General features: G+C 38.3%; 2 protein-coding genes across 3 annotated transcripts in view; one reads left to right on the plus strand and one right to left on the minus strand.

The window, feature by feature from the left end:
• The window catches only part of DHX29 (DExH-box helicase 29), a 50,609-nt gene extending 40,171 nt beyond the window's left edge, over positions 1-10,438 (minus strand). The window contains exons 1-4 of one of the 2 annotated variants that reach the window (XR_005989358.1): positions 10,129-10,438; positions 2,456-2,529; positions 1,134-1,247; positions 88-217 (exon numbers count right to left, since the gene is read on the minus strand). Coding sequence is in view for 1 of the 2 variants with exons in the window: in XM_041765630.1 (XP_041621564.1) it covers positions 88-217; positions 1,134-1,247; positions 2,456-2,529; positions 10,129-10,309 (499 nt within the window). In the remaining variant the exon portion in view is untranslated. The remainder of the gene's footprint in view (positions 1-87; positions 218-1,133; positions 1,248-2,455; positions 2,530-10,128) is intronic. The other variant, XM_041765630.1, reaches the window with a different exon arrangement.
• An 87-nt stretch (positions 10,439-10,525) lies between these two features.
• Positions 10,526-24,201, plus strand: part of MTREX (Mtr4 exosome RNA helicase) — a 104,061-nt gene continuing 90,385 nt past the window's right edge. Inside the window, exons 1-3 of the mRNA XM_041765631.1 lie at positions 10,526-10,887; positions 18,748-18,885; positions 20,236-20,302. Coding sequence (XP_041621565.1) covers positions 10,754-10,887; positions 18,748-18,885; positions 20,236-20,302 — 339 coding nt within the window. The 5' untranslated portion in view covers positions 10,526-10,753. The remainder of the gene's footprint in view (positions 10,888-18,747; positions 18,886-20,235; positions 20,303-24,201) is intronic.

The raw sequence follows: 24,201 nt of genomic DNA on the forward strand, positions 1-24,201 counted from the left end.
TAAAACTTGATAAAAATGTCACAAATGCTGAAATTATTTCAAAAGGGTTCTAGAAACTGTTAAGAATTTTATGACAATACTACTTACCATCTGAAAGATTTAAACAGAGCCAATCCAAGGCAGAATGGAGATCACCTCCTTGTAAGAGTGTGTTAGTCATGGCATCTTCAATGTCCTTAGTCTTAAATGAAAAAGCTTGTAAAGCCATGTATAAATCCTATGAAAGCGAAATGGAAAAAGGCATTCTATTTTCTCTCCTTTTATTATTAATTTTATTCTCCCACTCATTTTAAACCAGAAACTCTGATACAAATTTTACTTTAAATCTTTTCCCCCCCATCTAGTTAGAAGAGTTAAATATGCTCACCAAATGGAGAATTTGACAACTATGGATAAATTAAAAAAGGACTTGGAGACATTGCTCATATTCTAACTACCCAAAGGTATTGTTTGCAATGTAGCATGTTTCCTTTCATTCATTTTTCTATGACTTTGTAAAAACAAATTTCACTTAATACTGTAACAAGCATCATCCCAAGTTATTAGAAACTCATCACTTTTAATAGTACATAATATTCCATTGGGTAGACATATCATAGTCTAATTATACATTTTCCTATTTGTGACCACTTAGGATGTTTTCTCTTTTTATTGTAAGTAGTGCGCTTCAATGAACATGTTCATACATAAAGTAAAGCATCTTAATGTACTTTCTAAAGCATGATCTTTAGAGCTGGGCAGAACTGGATTCCAATTCAGACTCTGCTTACTCTGCTACTTGCTAACAATCTCCGGTTATAGGGTCCTAATCTTTCCATGCCCAAATTTCTTCATTTGAAAAATGAGACAAAGTACCTTCTGGTATTGACTATGTCAGATATTATGTAAGCAAAATTGCCCACTACAGAGTCTAATATAATTTGGGGAATGCAACTGAGTTTTCATATCACCATTTTAATGTGTACACTTGTATCTGGCACGATTCCTTCCCTATTCTTGCTGACAGAAATGATCTACACGAAATCTCAATGGAAATTGAAAAAAGTCATTTTATCTCACCACTTTATGTGTGGAGAGGTCTTAAAAATGCTCCACTAAAAATAAGATACTTAAAAAAAAAGTTTGCAAAATACCTGTAATTTTTTGGCAGTAAGTCTTCCAGAAATTACTCCCTTGTCATTATTTTGCTTTTTATGTTCATTTATCACTCCAATAATTCTTTGCTCTAGTTTGTGATTAATTACTACCTGTTGAAGCCAAAAAGGTCATATCAATTAGAATCTAAATTATTAAGCAATATTTAACATTCTAATTTTAATTAGAAAAAAATACAATTTTCTAGATCTCTACCAATGAATCCAAGAATTTCAGTGAAAATCAGGTAAATAATTATTGTATTTTAGACTACCATTCATTAGACCATATCTGTACCATATATTTAAGAAAAAACGTGACATGGAAAAAGCAACATGGCAAGAAAAAAATCCTCTTAAAACCCCTCTTAAACCTGTAGGTCTCAAGATATTGTCCTTAGATTGCTTTCGTAAAGACCAATTCTTAAGTTTGAGCCTAAGCAAGCTGAATCCTTGGGAATGGAGTCCAGAAATCTGTTTAATGTAAACCACCTCAAGCACACAGCTTGAAAAAAAAAAAATATGGATGCTACACTAAAAAGAACTATGAAGTAAAAGTAAAAACTATATAAATAGTAATAATTAGGTCACACAAATTCTTTTGGCTTCCAGGGTTTGATTCCTGCTTTTCTATTAGCCATTTTGTCTTCCATATTTTTGTTCCGTATGTTCTTTCCATATTTTTAACCTAGAACACATAAACATCTACCAACAAATATACCTTCTCTTTACATCTTTATTGAATGCCTACTATGAGCTATGCTCAAAAATATAATTCAGGAATTCAGTCTAGCAGAGGAGCCTATATAAAAAGATAAACTACAAGCCAGTGCAGCAATTATTTAAAAAGATACATGAAAAAAATATGGAACCACTAGGAAAATTGCTGAGTTATGAAGGACTTCCTAGAGGTTCCAGAAGAGACAAATGGAGAAGGGGGAAGTAGATCTTTTAAAGCAGAGAGGCCACTGACAAAAGCCTGGAGTCATAAATCATGCGTGATTTGGAGGAACAATGAGATTTAAAGTAAAATTTGAAGTGGAGAAGAATAACGGACAGGAAGCTGGAAATGTATATTAAATCAGGTCTGAAAGGATGCATACACTATCCTTAGAAATTTGGATCTTATCCAGATCTTCCTTAATTTTTTATGATGTTCAACATATGTGTTATGATTTACTTCTATTTAGTACAGATGAGCAATTAATTTAACTATTACAAAAATTTTAAATACTTCATAATTCTTATACTTAAGAATAAATCTTTTTTTTCCCCTTTTCAAAGAGAACATTTCTTGAAATGACTCAAAACTCAGTACTCACTTTCAAAATAGATTTATCCAGATTAGCAGGACTGCCAGAATCATTTGCAGAATTAAAACTATAAATTTTCGGACCTGTATGTAACAGACAATAAGTAGTCAAGGCAATTTGGTCATTAATAGCTATTACATTATTTTAATTTTCCTCTAAAAATTGCTAAACATTAAATATTTTATTTCAGCCCTTTTCCCCACTTATTATTCCAAATAATCTACAAAGTAGCAATATGACCTCTAAGTTTTCAATAACATTTTACCAATTAGCATCCTCTAAGTTAATCAGTTACTTCCAAAGAGCAAAGGCCTGTACATTTTTTAAATGAAATCTATCTTCATATTTTACAATCAGATGCTTTTCTGCCTGGCACTTGGCTGAAGTAAGACCTCTCAAAGGATATTAGAATCCTGGCGGAGAAGATGGTTGGCAGTTCCTATCATCTCCTACTGATAGTGTCCAAGGTTGCTGTATTAGTTCCCTAGGACAAATTACCACAATCTTGGTTGGCCAATTATAGTAGAAATCTCTCTCACAATTCTGGAGGCCAGAAGTCCAAAGTCAAGTTGTCATACTCCCTGCAAGCTCTAGACAAGAATCCTTTCTCGTATCTTCTAGATTCTGGTGATCCCGGGAGTTGCTTGCTTTGTCTGCCTGCCTCCTTTTTCACACATAGCCTTATCTCCTGTGTGTCTGTGTCCCAATATCCCTCTTTTCTCTGATACTAGTCATTGTATAATTTCATAGCAAGATCCTTGTCTAATTATATCTATAAAGACCTTATTTCCAAATAAGGTCACGTCCTGAGGTTCCAGGTACAAATGAACTTTGGGTGGGGAGGCAACATGACACTACTCAACCCACTACAGATGTTAATTCTATTCCAACCAAAAGAAATGCTATGCGTATCACTAGCTCCCTACCAATGAACAACCAAGGAATAAATAGTATTTTCAAACCTTTGGTCTCATGATCCCCTCACTCTCTTAAAAATCAGTGACAAGGACAAACATTATATGGTCTCATTCATTTGGGGAATATAAATAATAGTGAAAGGGAATAAAGGGGAAAGGAGAAAAAATAAGTGGGAAATATCAGAAAGGGAGACAGAACTTGGAAGACTCCTAACTCTGGGAAACGAACTAGGGGTGGTAGAAGGGGAGGAGGGCAGGGGGTGGGGGTGACTGGGTGGTGGGCACTGAGGTGGACACTTGACGGGATGAGCACTGGGTGTTATTTTGTATGTTGGCAAATTGAACACCAATAAAAAATAAATTTATTATTAGAAAAATAAAAAAAAAAAAATCAGTGACAAGGGCAGCCGGCATGGATAGAGTCCCAGGTCAGGCTCCCTGCATGGAGCCTGCTTCTCCCTCTCCTTGTGTCTCTGCCTCTCTCTCTCTCTCTCTCTCTCTCTGTCTCTCATGAATAAATAAAATCTTTAAAAAAATTTTAAAAAATTTCCAAATTGTTTAAAAAAAATCAGTGATGATCCCCAAATACTTTTTGTTCATATGAATTATAACACTGATATAGACCATATTGTAAATAAAAAGGAAAAAAATTTAAATATTCATCAATTCATAAAAATGACAAACCCATGACAAGTTAATATAAACACTTTATGAAAAAAAAAAAAGGCACAGTATGGTTAATTTCCTTATCTTTTAGCATTAAGCTTTAATCCTAGTAACCTTGCTCATGTCAATAGTCATAAATTAGAGCACATTATCAATAGTCCTTAGCCATTTCTGTGAGGTCTCATCAAATGCTGTAAACCTGTTCACAAATTTAGCATACTAATGAGAGTTTACAAGTCCCCAAATCATTAAGGGGATCCAATTATTGCCGTTTTGGAAAAGGTACAGGTGTATGAGTTTTTTTAACCAAGACTACACTGAGAACTTGTTCCAGGTTGATGTGTTCCAGGTTGATGTGTTATTGATAGAGGTGAAATAGTAAATTTTTTTATTTTTTGTTGTTGTTAGTAAAGACTGAAGCAAGAAGCTCTGAAGATTGCAGTAAGCTCTCATTTGTTTCCTCCAACCGATCTAAGACATCCAGTCACATCATTTCCTTGAAGTCAGCTTATACTGTGAACTTCCAGAGGGCAAATAAAAGAAAAGCTGAGTTCCCAGAAAATCAGGAGATTGTGCATAAATACTGCTGCACATTGGGGGTCAAAAACAGTCCCTAAAAGTAGGTATGTTTTCATTTTACACAATATGCTGAGGAAATGAAACAATGAGATCTTGCTACAGAGATATTACCAATTAAATCAAGTAAACCAGTAAGGCCCTTTCTTTTTTTTTTTAATTTTATTTATTTATGATAGTCATACAGAGAGAGAGAGAGAGGCAGAGACACAGGCAGAGGGAGAAGCAGGCTCCATGCACCGGGAGCCCGATGTGGGACTCGATCCCGGGTCTCCAGGATCGCGCCCTGGGCCAAAGGCAGGCGCCAAACCGCTGCGCCACCCAGGGATCCAGTAAGGCCCTTTCTATTTCAAATTCTTCTCAATACATATTCAAACAGCAAAATTCGAAGCTTTTTATGAGGAATTACCTACTATGAATATCTATTATTGTCCCTGGAGGAATGCCGAGGCTATTAAAAAGACTGTGCTTACTCAATTCCCTGAAACTGTTCTAATTTTCTATTTGGTGCTTTTTTGGTATCTTTTCCTGTCAGCTGCCAACTTTCAGAATGTCAATCTAACAGCTCCCTACCACCATATTCAAATATGTCTCTCATGAATAAATATATAAAATCTTAAAGAAAACAAAAACAAAAACGTGTTACTTAGGAAAAATTGAAGGCACCAGAAAAAACCAGATATTCAAATTTATAAATTGGTAAGCCTATTTTCAAATGCAATTCTTTTTTTTTTTTTAAGATTTTATTTATTTATAGAGGCGGGGGGGCGGGGGGGAGAAGCACAGAGACACAGGCAGAGGGAGAAGCAGGCTCCATGCAGAGAGCCTGACGTGGGACTCGATCCCAGGACTCCAGGATTAGGCCCTGGGCTGAAGGCGGCACTAAACCGCTGAGCCACCCCGCCGCCCTCAAATGCAATTCTAAGTCAATGGGCCATGGTATAAAGATGGTTCCCATTCTTTTGCCAAGTAACGTGCACATGATTTATGAAAGTTACTTTCCTTGCTGCTTAAAGACCCATGACTTTGGGTCTTCCCATAAACTGTGGTGTTCTGTTTCACACAGAGGGAGTTACTGGAAATCTACTGCAAGTAAGGATGTTAGTGTATAGTATCTCCAAGGCAAAAGTATTATGGATTTCAAATTTATAAATGATATTTCACAGAACACAATACGTTATACTCAAAAATAATTACACTAAAGTTGAAGCACAGAAAAAGTGATTTCTTCAAGATGACTCAGCTAATAAAAAACAAGCATCAGCCAAAAATCAATTTCTTGTTGCCCAGTACTTTCACAACATATTCCTCTTATAATACATTGCACTTGATATCACAGAGTGATTTTAATGACCCACTATCACTAATACGTTCATTTTGAGTAGCTAGTGCTGGTGACAGGTGCACTGAGGCACTCTGGTTTCTTTCTGACCAAAAGTATACATCTGCAAGGGGATGTGAACCAGCCAAGGGATCTAAACCGGGATAAATAAGACCCAGTCCTTGTCTTCATGGGGTAATTAAGTACCTAATTATCCAAATAAGCTCTGAAAGGGAAGCACAGGGTATCCAGAGGATAAACTGCTACAACCTAAGTAGTCAGGGTCTGTGAGGAAGTTCATATTGCCATAATCACCTAATATGACCCTTTAAAAATGTAAACTAGCTAAGGTCTCCCCTACATTTAACACCAACATTAGCCCCCTTGTTCTACACATTTCTTCCTGTTTTCTTTTAACATGTCATGCTTGTTCCCATCTTAGGGCTTTTGCCCTTTTCCCCTGGACCTCAAACATTCTGTCTCCAGATCTTCTAATAGCTGGATATTTCAAATCATCTCAGCATAGAAGTTTCCTCAGGGAAGGCTTCTCTGTTCTCAGCCAAAACAGACTGCCACCCAATTTATTCTTTACCAAGTCACTGTTTTCTGCCCTTTGTTGTACTTTTTGTTTTATCTGGATGACCTTGAAAAATATCATGGTTTTTATGAGTTCACTCATGACATTATTCCCCTAGTTTTCTTTACCTCTTAGGATTTCACCTGCTAGGTTTAAGGATTTTCAAACATACAAACCTTACAGTTGCCAGTCTCCCTCCCAAGCAGTTCATGCGGTATCTCCAGTGCCTAAAATCTTGCCTGGCACACAGCAACAATTCAAAAGTTATTTGATGAACAAATAAAATAAAGAAACAGGAGTGGGAGAATACTGAGAATTGTGCCAAGAGTCATTTCATGGCAGCAGTGATTTTCTAACTCTAGACAACAATTTTGAGAGGGTAATGCTATTACAATTCCTTAAACTTTTGAAAAGATAAGAGATGAAATGGACTAGAACAATTACAATTAAATCAGCAACTACAAGTTCAGAAATCATGTTTTTTTCTCCGAACTAGGCCTATCATATGTTATATATAAACACCCCCCCCAAAAAAAAGAAAAATCATGGCAATCTGTGGATTTATTTTATATATACTCTCTACATATTAACTTAGTTATGAAATATTTCCTACAAATTTAAGATAACCTCATTTTCTCTCTCTTGATTTCTTAGCCTTAAAATTCTTCTGAATTTCTCTCTTATCCAAAAATTTTTTTGCAAGACTATATGCACGGCTCTAGAGCAGATACTAAGGATTATTAATACACGTATCCATGAAACAGTCCCTACCTCCTAAAATTCAGTAGGATTTGCCTCACACACAATAGGTAACGACCTAAATGTCAAAAGGAATGATTCAAATAATAATGATAAATGAGCTGGGGATACAGAAGAATTAAAAAAGTAGTTGACATATGTGGGATGAATGTTACATGATTTTGGAAGACACTGTTTAGGACTGATGGGATTCCAGTAAGAGAAAATGGCAAGAATACAGGTGGAAGAAAGTCAATAGTGCGTTTGGAACAATGAAAATACCTCAGATTTGCTATAGCTGAATACAGGAATTGGTGAAAAGGCTGGAAAAAGGGCCTTAGATGCTACGTGAATGGTTTGGACTTTATCACTTTATCAGTGAAGATGCTGTAGAAGAAACTGAGAAGTGCTATAAACAAAGCAGCATTTTTCCAAGATTATCCGATGCTTGAATGCAGGACAAACTAAAGGAAGATATATAAGAGTTGGGGAGACCCATCAGAAGGCTTTGTTGGTACTCCAAGAATTCATGAGTGCCTAGATTAAGATGTGATCAACACAGAAGAAAAGCAAAAATGGTGTATATGGAAGATGAATAAGTGAAGAATGAATGAAGCTTGGCAACAGATTAGATGTGAGGAAAAAAGGAAGGCATTAAAAGTAACTATTAACATTAGAGAAAGAGGAATATGGAAAAAAAAAAAAGAAACAAATTATAGAAGGTAGCCTGGAGAGAAAAGTAGTTTAGTGTTAGTTGAGTTAAATTTCAGAGGCTTGGGCAGCCCCGGTGGCGCAGCAGTTTAGTGCAGCCCAGGGTGTGATCCTGGAGACCCGGGGTCGGGTCCCGCATCAGGCTCCTTGCATGGAGCCTGCTTCTCCCTCTGCCTGTGTCTCTGCCTCTGTGTGTGTGTGTGTGTGTGTGTGTGTTTCTCATGAATAAATAAATAAATAAAATCTTAAAAAAATTGCAGAGGCTTGCCAAAAGGTCCAAGTACATATAAAAAAATATATAAATGGCTGACTTGAGATGAGAACAGTCACCAGGCCTGGACAGATTGAGGAGTCATCCACAGAGGACAAGACAATTAATAATGGAAGTACTCTCTTAGAAGGGCTATCCAGAGAGAACTCTACTAGCACAGATTAGCACCTTTGGTGAGGGTCACATTTTGGAGCAAGGAGAATGAGAAGTCAAAACTGAGGGCAGGATGGGTGGCTCAGTGGTTTTTGTACCACCTTCAGCCCAGAGCATGATCCTGGAGACCGGGGATGGAGTCCCACATCCGGCTCCCTGCATGGAGCCTGCTTCTCCCTCTCCTGTGTCTCTGCCTCTCTCATCAATAAATAAGTAAAATCTTAAGAAAAATGATAACAAATGATTATTAGAGAGTTGAAAGAATTCAGAAAAATACCAGGAAAAGACAACACAAAAGAGGCTGACTGAGAGTAAAGTGACATAGAATAGTCCAAGAGAAATTCTATGTAACCATATTATAGGCATTATAACATTGTAGTTAAAATGCTGTAATAAGGGATCCCTGGGTGGCGCAGCGGTTTGGCGCCTGCCTTTGGCTTGGGGTGCGATCCTGGAGACCCGGGATCCAATCCCACATTGGGCTCCCGGTACATGGAGCCTGCTTCTCCCTCTGCCTATGTCTCTGCCTCTCTCTCTCTGTGACTATCATAAATAAATAAAAATTTAAAAAAATGCTGTAATATATTGTAGGGCAAAGAATTAGTTATCCACTTTCAAGGTGACAGTTGAAGGAAGGACTTCTTCAGTCTCATCCTCTTTGGCAATGCTTACATTCCATGAGTACCTCAAAGCCCCACCACTCAAAAGCTCCTTCCTCACTCAAGATCTTGGCATGTGGAGTTCCTTAAGTTGGCCAAGAATACTACGTCCCCCATTCTTTACATCTATTAGTCCTCCTGATCTCAGTTTAACTGTCACTTTCTCAAACAGACACTGTTCAACTCCTCCTCCTCCCTAGTAAAAATTAGTCTACTTAGTTAAATTCTCTTCTTTAGCTTTTCTTTGTGGCACTTTATAAGTATTAAGCCATGTTGGTGTAATTACTTAATGCCTGTGTCCGCCATTAGGCTAGCAAGGTCCATAAAAGATGATGTGTCTATACTGCTCATTCCACCCCTAACACCATGAAAGATACAGAGGTGTTCAATAAATATGTCTTGGACGAATATTTTAGTAAGAACTACAAGCAAACAAGCGTAAGCAGAACAAAACAGGACACCTGTTCATCTTTTGGAATCGGCTGTAATACATGGGGCCTGCTCATCTATAGCTGGAATCAGCAATCTCTGTGTTATCAAACCAAACTGCACAGTAAGCCAAAACAGCATGGTTATGGTAAAGACTGGAGATAATTCCACAATACGTTATACCTATACTCGGTGCGTAAGTACTGAAATTCTTACTGATTTTTCCATAACACATGAAACCACGACAACCTGGCTGAAAATGAAATGAAGAGCACGTTACGAAAACGGGTCTGGCTGCAGAAGGTTAGGAACTGCACACCCTTACGCTCTGCATTCGCCTAAGTAGTAGTTTAGACGATGGCTCAGGAGATTCCTGCTGAAATGGGAGCAAATGCAATTTTTATTCTGTTCTCGGAAGAAGAAAAAGCGAGGGTTAGGTGGGAGTCGCCAGGCTGCACCAGGGGTATGTTAATAACTCGGGAGGCCCCAACATATTACACTGATCTAGGACAAGGCCACCAGGTAGGGAACTAGCAGCGTCAGGTGTGGGAGAGGGAAATTTTGAGACCTTAAGGTCTACCCAGGTCGCGCTGGCTTCTCCGTCGGAAACAGCGGCAGCCCCTGGGGGTGGAAAGCCCGCGCACGGCTCTGGGACTGCTCGTACCTTGCTTGACTCTGGGCTCCCGGGTGCCGGCGGCAGCTGCGGGGGGCGGCCTGGCCACAGGCTTCTTGTTTGGGGCCTCCCCGGGAGCAGCAGCCTCGGCAGATTTGGCTCTGGAAGCAGACACGGCGGCCCGGACCGCCGCGGCCCCCGGCGCCTTGTGTTTCTTGTTCTTGCCGCCCATGTCGCAGCTGTGGCAGAGTCCCCCCCTCGGTGCAGCTCCCGGAACCGCCGCAGCACCGCCTCCCCGAGCGCTCTTCACATTCCCCGGGTCCCACGCCGCCACCCAGCGTCCTCCATCCGGGCTTCTCGGGCCTGGGCGACTGCTGTCCTGCAATTGGTCCGACTCGCCGAGGTCCCGCCCCTCCCCGCCCTCTAGGTGCCCGCGGCGTGCCTGACCTTTTCCCCACGCTCCCTCTCTGAGTCAGGCCACTGGCTCCCGGGTAGTGGTCGGAAAGGAAAACTCGGAAGAGAAGAAGTCAGGGAAGAATCCCGGGGGGTGGGGTTGTGTGACTAGACTATTTTTGTCTTCTAAGGGCCACAGCCGAGGCCGCCCGTGGCGTCCACTGTCGGTGCGCTCGCAGAGCATCGTGGGTAGGAGGGAGATTCGGTCTCTCAGCTCCGAAAGATGGCGGACGCCTTCGGGGATGAACTCTTCAGCGTGTTCGAGGACGACTCGACCACCGCGTCCGGAACTAAAAAAGACAAGGAGAAAGAGAAGGGGAAATGGAAGGGGCCGCCGGGATCTGCAGAAAAGGGCGGGTAAGGAAGGTGTCAGGAGGTGTTTGGTTTTTCTTTTTTTTTCTCTCAGTGCCGAGGGGGAGAAAATACGACGTTCTTGTGTAGAGCAGGAACAAGTGCAGTGTTACCTCGGTGGCATCGGGCAGTGAAGGGGTTTGGGGTGAATGTTGAAGGGAAGGCAGAGTGTTGGCTTGGTGAATCAGGATTTTGGCCTTCTCCAGTGTCTGCAGGCAGCGTGAGCTCCTGCCACTGCCAATTCCTTGACGCCTAGGTTGCTGACTCTACCCGGGTGCGCGCCGTGGGGTCCGGAGGGGGCGGTGAGGTGCCCCACGATGTCTGCCGCAGTCTTTAATAAAGATGAGACTAGGGGCAGCCCGGGGGGCGCAGCGGTTTAGCGCCGCCTTCAGCCCAGGGCGTGATCCTGGAGACCTGGGATCGAGTCCCACGTTGGGCTCCCCGCGAGGAGCCTGCTTCTCCCCCTGCCTGTGTCTCTGCCTCTCTCTCTCTGTGTCTCTCATGAATAAATAAATAAAATCTTAAAAAAAAAAAAATGAGACTAATGACCAGTTCAGTAAAGGGTTAAGAAGCTTAGAAAACGTGACTCGGACGACTTGGCCCTAGCAGAATAGCAACAGGAGGAGGGAGAGGAATTTAATCTCCAAGCTTTCGGGGTTTTTTTGCCCATAAATAGAACCTGAGAGTGCCTACTACTAGGGTTGTGAGGATGAAGTGAGATAATATATAAAGCACCTAAGGGTGCTTAGCACGTAATTCATTCTCAAAAGCTGGCTGTCGTTGAGTTTACTAAGAAAATTTTTACAACTTATTAGTTTGTAAACATATGTATAGACTGATTAATAAAGTGTACGGAATTGGTTATAGTAGACTAAGGAAAAGTTAATACTTGAATTAAAGTGAGATGGTTCATGGTTATCAACAACATTTAATGTTGACTGGGGGAGATAACAGGAGAGTGATTTAAATTAGATATGATTTTGCTCTCAAGGTATTCTTAGTCTTGGTTAAGAGGTAGAACAGGTACATTTTTTAAAGGTTAGTAGGTGATTTTTTTAAATTAATTAATTATTTATTTATTCATTCATTCATTCATTCATGAGAGACAGACAGAGAGAGAGAGGGGCGGGGGGGCAGGCAGAGACACAGGCTGAGGGAGAAGCAGGCTCCATGCAGGGAGCCCAATGTGGGACTCCATCCCGGGACTCCAGGATCATGCCCTGGGCCAAAGGCAGGTGCCAAACTGCTGAGCCACCCAGGGATCCTCCAAGTGGGTACTTGTTAAGAAACTTTATGTTATGAAAATTGTTAATATATGGCTGGAGTGTGGGAAAGCATAGAGAATAGTTTGAAGAACTCTTTGTACCCATTAACATCTTTAGCAATATCAAGTCATGGTCAATCTGTTCTTAGACCCACTCTTTTTTTTAATGAATCAAATGCTATTCATCATGTTATTTTTGTCTTTTCTGTATTTATTATCTCAAATCCATCTATAAAAAAAAGAATATTCTTCTATAATCTGTTTACCTTGAAATACAGTTCATAGAAGAAAGGCAGGAAAATGCTTGATTCTTTATCAGTTTGAAGAGAAATGAGTTGTGCCCTAAGGAACTTCCACTGGTGACTAACATGGGTGTATTAGTGTTTTTAGTTTCTTGATGAATGAATAGATTTTTATGATTTGGTTGTGTTGCACTCCTTTGTGCTCTTTTTTTTTTTTTAATCTTTTTAAGTTATTTGAAGCATCCTAAATCATCAGCACAATCAAGATAACATTTCCAAGGTCCCCCAAAATTCTACATGCCTTTTTGTAATGCATCCCTCTCTACAACCCTGATTCCAGGCAACTCTGGATCTTTCTGACACTGGAGAACAGCTTGCATTTTCTAGAATTCAATTTAAATGGAATATTACAGTGTATATTCCTTTTTTGCCTGGTTTCTCATACTCAGTGCTTTGGAGATTCACTCACTTGAGGTGTATGTCTACAGTTCCTCTTTGTTGCTGAGTAGTGTTCAGTTTTATGGATAAACCATTTATATTTATACCTTCATCTTTTGATGGACGCTTGAATCATTTGCATTGCTGTTTCTGATACTCCTACCGATGAGATTCACTCTTTAAATTGGCTCTTGGGATCCCTGGGTGGCTCAGTGGTTTGGCGCCTGCCTTTAGCCCAGGGCGTGATCCTGGAGTCCCAGGATCGAGTCCCACGTCGGGCTCCCGGCATGGAGCCCGCTTCTCCCTCCTCCTGTGTCTCTGCCTCTCTCTCAATCTCTGTGTCTATCATGAATAAATAAATAAATAAATTGGCTCTTATGTACTTTTTCCGAGCTTAGGCTTTGATAGCATATGTACTTTTTGGCAAAAGATTTTCTAGATTCAATAGTATACATATATTTTCAGCTCGAACCTGGAATCTGGTATCTCCAAAGGGTCTCCACTTGCTTCTAGTGGGAAATTTATTTGGTACTTAGAGTGCTCATTGCTTCAGTATTTCATTGCTTTTAGGTCTTTACAATGGAAAGAACTGGGGAATCTTTTTTTTTTTTTTTTTAAGATTTTATTTATTCATGAGAGACACAGAGAGAGGCAGAGATATAGGCAGAGGGAGAAGCAGGCTCCTCATAGGGAGCCTGATGTGGGACTCAATCCCAGAACTGGGGATCACGCCCTGAGCCAAAGGTGGGTGCTCAACCTCTAAGCCTCCCTGGTATCCCGGGGAAACATTGTTTTTTAGAAAGTTCATACTGACATTTACAGTATAATCAGTATTACAAGGTTTTTGGCTTTATTTTTATAATTGTATCCTTTTTTTGCAGAAAATCCTCATACATAATGATAATTACGTAAACTTTGTTTTCTCATAGTAGTTAAAAAATAACTATGTAGTTTATATTGTCTTTCAGAATACAATATTGAATAGTTTGTGGTTCTAGTAAGTGGTTCTTTTTATCTTTAGAAAAAATAAATCACGCTGACAGTGTAAATACTGTTTAGTAATTCCTTTTCTATTTTATTTATTTATTTATTTTTTTTAGTAATTCCTTTTCTAAATGTTTATGCTACTACCTTGGTACCTATTAATTTGTTTCCATTTATTTTCCATTTAAAGTAGATTAAAGGATCCCTAAGAAATCAATTTTTAAGAAATTACATAAAACACTATTTTACAGTTCCAAAATCAGAAGTATAAAACCGTACATTCTGCTTTTATCTTTGCTTCTTCTGACCTGTTTCTTCCCTCTCCTTGAGTTTTTCCTTTTCCTTTTTTTCTTTCTAAAAATATGTATGTGCATGTCTGTGTTTGTCTTCTCCACTCATTGTTATGCGAAAGATGCCATTTAAAAACTGTGCTTCAGGGCAGGCACAAAATACCTCAGTCGTGGCTATTTTGCTATTTTGGCTCGGGTCATGATCTCAGGGTCCTGGGACCCTGGGATGGAGTCCTGCATAGGGCTCCCTGCTCTACGGGGAGTCTGCTTCTCCCTCTGCTGCTCACCTAACTTGGGTGCTCCCTCTCTCTTTCAAATAAATAAATAAAATCTTAAAAAAAAAAAACAGTTCCTCGTTTTTTCTCACTTAACATGATGAAATAGACATAATTCCATGTTAGTATATAGAGCTCTTTTTTTATAGCTATATGGTTGTAATTCCTTATGCGGATTTATTTATTCCATCAGAGTTCTTTTAATAGACATTGGATTATTTTCAATTTTTTACTATTACAAATAGCCTTGTACCTATCTTGTCTGTTTTTTTAGATTAAAAATTTTTTTCTTGCCATTTTATCTTTGGGATAGATTCCTGTAGGTGAAATAACTAGGTTAAAGGGTAAATATGTGTGATTTTTCTAAATGTTGCCAAATTCTTGTCCACAGGAGATGCACCGTTTTTTGTTTTCAACAGTGTGGCAGGTAGAATGGTGCCCCTCTCCTCTCCTCTCCTTGACGGTGAGGTCCATGTCTTAATCCTGAAAACAATTACCAGAATTAGAATTTTTTTAAAAAAGATTTTATTTATTTATTCAGGAGAGACAGAGAGAGAGAGAGAGAGAGAGAGAGAGGTAGAGACACAGGCAGAGGGAGTAGCAGGTTCTTCCATGTTAGGGAGCCCAGTGTGAGACTCGATCCTGGGTCTCTGGGATCACCCCTGAGCTGAGGGCAGTCACCCAACCACTGAGCCTCCCAGGTGTCCCCAGAATTAGAAAATTAACAGATAGTACTGTTATTTAATCTACAGACTTGTATTTTGCCAATTGCTTTATTTATTTTTTAAAGATTTTATTTATTTATTCATGAGAATACACAGAGAGGAGAGAGTGAGAGGCAGAGACACAGGCAGAGGGAGAAGCAGGCTTCATGCAGGGAGCCTGATATGGGACTCGATCCAGGGTCTCCAGGATCACACACTGGGCTGCATGCGGCACCAAACTGCTGAGCCATCGGGGCTGCCCTGCCGATTGCTTTAATATCCTATATAAGAAAAGGATTCTGTGTAGGATTCCATGATGTGGTTGTCATGTCTAGATAAAACATTTTCATGCAGTTTCAGTAAATCAAAAAACTTATCCTTTGGGTGCCTGGATGGCTCAGTTGGTAAAGTGGGCGACTCTTGATCACGGGGTTGTAAGTTAAAGCCTCACACTGGGTGTAGAGAGGACTTTAAAAAAAATTAAATCTTGAGAGGATCCCTGGGTGGCGCAGTGGTTTGGCGCCTGCCTTTGGCCCAGGGCGCGATCCTGGAGACCCGGGATCGAATCCCACATCGGGCTCCCGGTGCATGGAGCCTGCTTCTCCCTCCTCCTGTGTCTCTGCCTCTCTCTCATCTCTCTCTGTGTGACTATCATAAATTTAAAAAAAAAAAAAATAAATCTTGAAAAAAAATAAACTTATTCTTAGAGGGTAGGCTTATTATCTGTGACACTTTATTTCTGTCCTTCTATTTAAGTCAAATGTTTCAAGTGAGCAAGTTCCACATGTGACATATACCAAGTTATAATAAATAATTGGAGAAATAGAGATCTAAAAGTCTAACATAAAGTAATAAAGAATAATATAGCTCTTTCTGAAGGGAAGTGTCTATAAACTTAGGTTTTAAGTTTCTCAGTTATGCAAACTAATTTTTTTCTGTTTTACAGTTGTCACCAGCTGTTAGTAAGTTTTCACTGTAATAGATTTTTGATGCTTACCAATTCAAGGGTAGAACAGTTGAATGTTAGAACTAGAGGGATCTTAGGTATCATCCAAATATCCTACTTTACTGAGGCTCAAGGATATTGCTTGTCCAAAAAAGATTCACATAAGTAGCAGCAAATATGAGACAAGAGTGAATACCTTTTTGACTAGGTTGGAAGTAATAGGATTTACAAATTTTACGTTTTGCTAAGCATCAAAGGAGGAACTTTGTTACAGAAAGATTGTTCAAGCATAGGGATCATTCTATTTGTTACTCTTTAAAAAAAGTAAAGTAAAACATAAAAAGAGGTATAAATGCACATGAGTTTTCTTTTCTTTTTTTTTAATTCATTTATTTGAGAGAAGGGAGAGCACAAGAGCAAGGGAAAGGGCAGAGGGAGAAGGAGAAGCAGTCTCCCTTCTGAGCAGAAAGCCAAATGAGGGGTTCCATCCCAGGACCCTGGGATCATGACCTGAACCATTTAGGTGCTCCCTAAGATGAATTTTCATAAAATGAACATACAAACGTAACCCTTGTTTGATACAAAAATTAGAATGTTTCAGACATCTTTCTTTCCTCCAGAAAAAGTGACTATCCTGATAACGTACTAGTTTTTTTTTTTTTTTTTCTGTTTGTAAATATAAATGGAGATGGAAACATTCAGAATATATACCTTTATGTCTGAATTTGACTCTGGATTATTCATGAATCTCAAGTTGAGTGCAGAAAGAGATGTAGACTCCAAATGCATTCTGTTAAGCCAGTCATTAAAGAGACTTGGAGGTGGCTCAGTGGTTGAGTGTCTGCCTTCGGCTCAGGTCGTGATCCCAGAGTCATGGGATCGAATCCTGCATCAGGCTACCTACATGGAGCCTGCTTCTCCCTCTTCCTATGTCTCTGCCTCTCACTCTGTATCTCACGAATAAATAAATAAAAAGGATTATTTTTTGAAAACATTCATTCAAGTGTTATGTTAACATTATGCTTTGTTATTGCTGTTTTAAAATGAATTAACAAATAAATATTTTTAAAATTCTCATTTTTAATATCTAATGTGGTAAATACCAATAGGTATAACTACATAAACAAAATTCTTTGAAATCCTCTATCATTTTTAAGACTTGTATAGAATTCAGAGTCCAAAAATTTGAGAGCCACTGATTCAGTATAGTCTCTCTCTCTTTTTTTTAGATTTTATTTTATTTATTCATGAGAGACAGAGAGAGAGAGAGAGAGGGGCAGAGACACAGGCAGAGGGCTCCATGCAGGGAGCCCGACATGGGACTCTATCCGATCCCAAGTCTCTAGGATCATGCCCTGGGCTGCAGGCGGCGCTAAACCGCTGTGCCACCGGGGCTGCCCTGATTCAGCATAGTCTCATTTTTATTTTCTTGATAAGGAATTAGTTTGGGCTTATATTCATATTCCTGTTGGCCATTTGGATATCCTCTTTTGTAAAATGCCTGTTCAAGTCTTTTTTCCACTTCTTTATTTTTAAATTTGTAATCTCCACCTCTTATGTATTATCTAGATATATGGCATATGTCAGTTATGTGGTTCAAATATCCACTCCCACTCTTTGTCTTGCCTTCTTTACTCTCTTAATGTTATCCTTTCATTAGCAGAAATTCTTAGTTTTGATGCACTACAATTTATCAGACTTAAATTTTGGTTAGTAATTTTATGTCCTATTTAGTAAAACATGAAAATAGTTTTATCATTTTATCTTCTAGAGGCTTTGTCATTTCACCTTTCACAATTAAATCTAAAATCCACGTGTAATTGATTTTTTTAGTGTAACACTCATGTAGGTCAGATTGAATTTCTCTCTGGGTAACTAGTCCACCAAGTACCATTTATTGTCACTTTTTTTTTTTTTTTTTAAGATTTTATTTATTTATTTAAGAGAGAGAGTGAGTGAAAGAGAAAGCACTAGCAGGGGCAGAGGGAGAAGCAGGCTCCCATGCTGAGCAGGGAGTAATGACACAGGACTCAATCACAGGACCCTGGGATCATGACCTGAGGTGAAGGCAGACACTTAACCATTAAGACTGAGCCACCCAGGTGCTTCTGTTGTCACTACTTTTGACCAGTGAATCCAACCACAAAGAAAAAGTTTTCTTTTTGATAGTAATATCATGGCATAAGCCAAAGCATTAAATTTTTATTGAAGGTGCCCATGTAAATCAATGTTTAACTTTTAATTTATAATTTTTAAAAGTATGATGTTAATAATTGTGTTCATGTAAACTGTAGAATATTTTTAAAGTAAAACTTACAAGAAAATATGAAATGTCAAAGGAGTAGCGTTCAGTTTTTTTTTTTTTAAATGTTTTTTTTTTTTTTTAAATTTTTGTTTATTTATGATAGAGAGAGAGAGAGGCAGAGACACAGGCAGAGGGAGAAGCAGGCTCCATGCACCGGGAGCCTGACGTGGGATTCGATCCCGGGTCTCCAGGATCGCGCCCTGGGCCAAAGGCAGGCGCCAAACCGCTGCGCCACCCAGGGATCCCTAGTGTTCAGTTTTTTAAGGATATTCTGGGCTTTAACGAGTTTTGATTTGGAACATCTACTTCTAGGACTTTGTGTTAATGGCATATATTATATTCAGGATAATAATTTATAGAATCACCCTCAAAGTAAGAACTGATACTGCAGAATTGATTCTAAATCATTTACTTTCAGGAAACGTTTTGATGGTAAATTGCAGTCTGAGTCGACTAATATTGGAAAAACCAAGAGAGATGCAGATTTTGAGGGCACAGATGAACCCATTTTTGGAAAGAAGCCTAGGGTGGAAGAATCAATAACTGAAGATTTAAGGTAGTATTTCCATTATCATAAATGTTAGTTATTCTTAAATTAGATGGTTGCAGAAAATCTTGAAGATTACTCACATGTGGCTACGTTATAAAGGTATTTGTTGCATTAAAGAAATGAAAGATATTTCTTAGTTAAATACATGCAAAAATATAGAGTATTTGTATAAGTTTGGGGAAATGGAAGACAATATAGAAATGTTTATCTTTTAATATTTTAAAATCCAATTTTGAGAAGGAATTGTGAAGCCTAATTTTTTTTTTTTAAGGTAAAAAAAACCCACCACATTTATTTTTAATGTCCCAAGAAGAGGATCACTGAGAGTGGAATAAATGGAAAGAATAAAACTGGCCTAATAGAAAACATAAATGAGAAGGAATATTAAGTGGAATTAGACTTTTATTGTTACATGTTGGAATAGAGTGGCTATGAATCTTAAGACTACTATCAGTGAAGGAGACCCATGGATATCTATGACTGAAATAACGTATTTCTTTACATAGAAATTGATGAATCTTAATAGCTTTGCTTTCCTCTTGTATGCCATATTTTGCCTTGGTATTACCATGAAAAATGTACTCTTTCTGTGAATTTTTCAAACCAGTTACCTGTTGTAGCTAGCAAAAGTAGCTACTGTAAATGGTGGTAGATGTGTCACTGAAATATTTCAGATCCACTTTTCCAAAGCTAGTGGAATATATTACAGTATAATATTGACAGTTTAAAACAATCATCGTTGCTTATTGTAGTAACCCTTGGGTTTTGTCCAAAGTATTATAACTGATTATTGATTTAAATAAAAATTAAAAGTAAAATCAGTAAGAAAAATGAACCTAGCACAAAAATACATCTACATTTCTTCAGTTTATCCAGTCCTGTCCATTCAGAGTCTAAGCAGGACCTAGATGAGAACTTAGGATTTTGAAGAGAATAGGGAACACTTCTTTAAATTCTAGCAATGTCTGTATTAAGCTAGTTTATTTTGTACTCTCTATTGTAATGGTTTTTATAACCAACTTCTTGTTTTAAAGTAGTGACAGTGCTTTGGAAGAGTACTTAAAAATTTTTTTTTAGTAATTACTGGAACTGAGCTGACATAATTCTTTAAATAATCCACTTGGCATCTGTACTGTATTTGTAAGTGTAGACAGTAACAGATCATTTTGAATTCTCAGCATAAATTTGAGTAATGGGAAAGATTTTTTTAATATTCTTAATAGCCATTTTTTTTCCAATTCAGAATATTGATAATTGAATAGTGTCATTTTCCTTAACACTGCAAACTGGAGGCTTATTATCCAATTATAGAAAAGTAATTTATTTTAATATAACTAATATATATATATTTTTAAGTTTGGCAGACTTGATGCCCAGAGTCAAGGTACAGTCCGTTGAAACTGTTGAAGGGTGTACACATGAGGTAAGTGCAAACAGTATATAGGAAGTTAGTGTTATCAGTGGGAGTTTGCTTTGAGCTGTCTAGTATAATCGTTAGCAAGCAATTTAATCTTAGGGATGTTGGAAACAGTAATAGTTCCGTTGGGGTGTATGTAGTCCAGGAAAGGAACTGGGGCTTTGTGTTCTAAACTGAACTCATCTTGAAATTGCAGTTTATCTAACACAGTCTTAGATGAATTTCTTAACCTTTTTGACATTGGTTTTTTTTAATTTTTAAATTTGGGATAATGCGATATACCTTATGGGGTGGTTGTGAAGATTATAGAAGAAAATTAGAAAACACAGATAAGGTGTTCAGTACATGTTCATTCCCATACTCAATGACAGCGCCGTTTTACAGGTCATGTCCTTTTTCATGTCTTGTTTTGGTTATTGATATATTGCAATTTCATTATTTGCCATGTGGTGGTAGTCTCTGGTAGCTTGTAGTAACACTTTAGGAGTCAGAATTTATAAAGGTAACACTCTTTCTTTATACTAAGCCTTCTGTCTTTACAATATGACCTTATAAGTTATAGGTAACTGGTAAGTCTTCTTAAAAGTCTTAATTGAGTAAGCAGAGTAATTCCAAATTAAGAAAAATGGCTTTTGATAGATGTTAGAACCTTGTTTTTAGAATACCTGTTTTTGGGGCACCTGGGTGGCTCAGCGGTTGAGCGTCTGCCTTTGGTTCAGGGCATGATCCTGGAGTCCCGGAATCGAGTACCACATCGGGCTACCTATGGAGAGCCTGCTTCTCCCTCTGTCTATGTCTTTGCCTCTCTCTCTGTGTCTCTCTCATGAATAAATAAAATCTTTAAAAAAGTAAAATACAATACCTGTTTTTCTGCACTTGTTTTCATAATTTCCTTTATGTTCTTTTAGAATAGCACTTCCTTTGGCATTTGTAATACTCATTTGCTCATTCGTTCAGTACTTATATTAGACCCCTATTCAATTCTCTGGTCTTAAAAAGATTGTAAGGAGGTGGTGCAAAATTTGCTCTGAAGAGGTCAAAAGTTCTATTTGTCCTCCAGAATTACTCTACAATCCCTCCTTCTGTTACTTCTCACTTTTTTAGCAACTAACTTTACCTTTCACTTCATTTAGAGGCTTAAGTCTAACAAGCTGGGGTGTCCTGTCTTTATAACCTCCTTCACCATTCCTCTCTGTACCTGTCACATACACTCAAGGAAAACACAATGCTAAGGGAGCTTGTTCTGCCCGTGTTCTTGGTTGTAACTTAACCTTGCTTTCACAAAGACTTAGATCATTCCATTTTTTCCTTGACTGTTTCTAGAGTCGAATATCTTATCTTCTCTATTTGCCCTTCCCTATTAGCATATGAATATTCAGAAGCTTCTCTTATTCTGGATTGCTTTTCAGCCACTATATTTTTCCCCCCTTCCGTAGTCATTAATGCATTATATATCTTTTGAGTGCCAGGAACATTGTATTATTCACTGAATATAAAAAGATAAAAGAGATGTGATCCCTTACTTTTCAGAGTTGCTATTGAGTACTCTGCTAGGAAAATCCAGGCTACACTAACTTGCCATTCATTTTTAAATATACTGCGCTTAGATTTCTTCTCCATTTCTTTCAAACTGCTGTGGCAAAAGTCAGCAATGACTATCTGGTAGGTCTGTTGACTCTTGATCATTTTACTAGTTTTCTATTTCTCTGACTCCTTAGTCTCTCTCTTTTCGTATGTTATCGTTAACCCAGACTTTTCAGTACTGATTCTTGTACATGTGAAAACACAATCTGTTGTTCTTTTTTCTATTAAATCTTACAGAAGCTAAAATCTTAATTGCTTCACACTGATGTTCTTTGTTCATGTCATAGAAAGTACCGGAAAGATGTGAGAGTGTCACTCAACTAATCAGATATAGCCCTATAGGGATTCCTATGGGAATCATACCGTCATTTGGGGTCTGGGCTTTGGATTTACAGATCCAGAAATCTGGTTTTGTCAGTATACCAGGGGTTGTGCTTTCTTGGATAGGACTCATTTTCATCATGTTCATAAGAGATGGAGGTATATAAAAATATGTCATTTCCTTAAATTAAGAATAAGTAGTTGTCTAACTATCAAACTACCTGTGAATCAGAAATTACTTAGAAGTTTCTTGGAATCCTAGTAAAGAGGAGTAAACATTATTAAGGGAAAGACTAATGAAAACTGTTATCCCCCAGAAGTATTCATTCATTAGTAAAAAGTACTTGATAAGTTACTCTTTCTTAACGTGTGCAGGATAAAATCCCAAAATCTAACTGTTGTCTCCCCTTTGTAGGTTGCATTTAGAATGTCACATTTCTTTTAACATTCATTATACTGGGTATGATTCATTGATTTTCATAATTTAGTAAGTTTCACTTTTCTTAATTATAATCAGGGTATAATTTATTCCTTTATGAAATACTACCCACATTGTGATTATATAGGTGACCCTTGAGCAAGGCTATTTTGAACTGCACAGATCCACTTAAAAGTAGGTGTTTTTTAATAAACAACAGTATTGGGCAGCCTGGGTGGCTCAGTGGTTTAGTGCCACTTCTGCCCAGGGCCTGATCCTGGAGACCTGGGATCAAGTCCCACGTCAGGCTCCCTGCACGGAGCCTGCTTCTCCCTCTTCCTGTGTCTCTGCCTCTCCCTCTCTCTTTCTTTCTGTGTGTGTGTGTCTCTCATGAATAAATAAATAAAAATAAAAAAATAAACAACAGTATTGTATATGTATTTTTCTCCTCCTTAGGATTTTCTTAATTACATTATTTTCTCTAGGTTACTTATTATAAGAGTATAGTCTAGGGGATCCCTGGGTGGCGCAGTGGTTTGGCGCTTGCCTTTGGCCCAGGGCGCGATCCTGGAGACCCGGGATCGAATCCCACATCAGGCTCCCGGTGCATGGAGCCTGCTTCTCCCTCTGCCTATGTCTCTGCCTCTCTCTCTCTGTGACTATCATAAATAAATAAAAATTAAAAAAAAAAAAATTAAAAAAAAAAAAGAGTATAGTCTATAGTTATATACTAGTCTACTAGTCTGCAGTTACATACATATATAAAGTGTGTTAACTGTGTTATCAGTAAGGCTTCTGGTTAACAGTAGGCTACTAATAGCTAAATTTTGAGGGACTCAGAAGTTACACATGGATTTTTCGACTTACACATGGATTTTTCGACAGCGCGGAGCAGGGTCAGGAGAAGGATTGTTGCCTCAAATCCTATGTTGTTCAAGGGTCAGCTGTAATTGAGTTGGAAGTTTACCCACAATCTCTTAGTATTTCTAAGATGGTAATCTCATGTAATATTTACTTATTGAAGTTTTGCTCTTATAATTATTTCTAATTTTTGTGTGTACTTTATTTTGACCCTCTGGATTTATATACTACATGATTTAGTTCTTGGGAATTTAGATACATTTTGAACTGCTCTCCACGTCTTTTTTTTTTTTTTTTTTGCTCTCCAGATCTTAATCTTCACTGGAGGAAAGTAAATTTTCTGTTTTAGGAAATAAGGAGTATCATTTTATTACATATAGAAATATCCCTTTTATGTCCATTAAACTTTTTTTTTTAAGATTTTTATTTATTTATTCATGAGAGACACACACACAGAGAGAGAGAGAGAGAGAGAGAGAGAGAGAGAGGCAGAGACACAGGGAGGAGCAAGCTCCACATGCAGGGAGCCTGATGTGGGACTCAATCCTCGGTCTCCAGGATCACGCCCTGGACCGAAGGCGATGCTAAACCGCTGAGCCACCAGGGCTGCCCCAGCTTTTTTTTTTTCTTTTAAAGATTTTATTTTTATTTATTTGAGAGACACAGAGAGAGAGGCAGAGACATAGGCAGAGGGAGAAGCAGGCTCCCTGCAGGGACCCTG

This window comes from Vulpes lagopus, chromosome 8 (genome assembly GCF_018345385.1).
Source record: "Vulpes lagopus strain Blue_001 chromosome 8, ASM1834538v1, whole genome shotgun sequence".
NCBI classification, from domain to species: Eukaryota; Metazoa; Chordata; class Mammalia; order Carnivora; family Canidae; genus Vulpes; species Vulpes lagopus.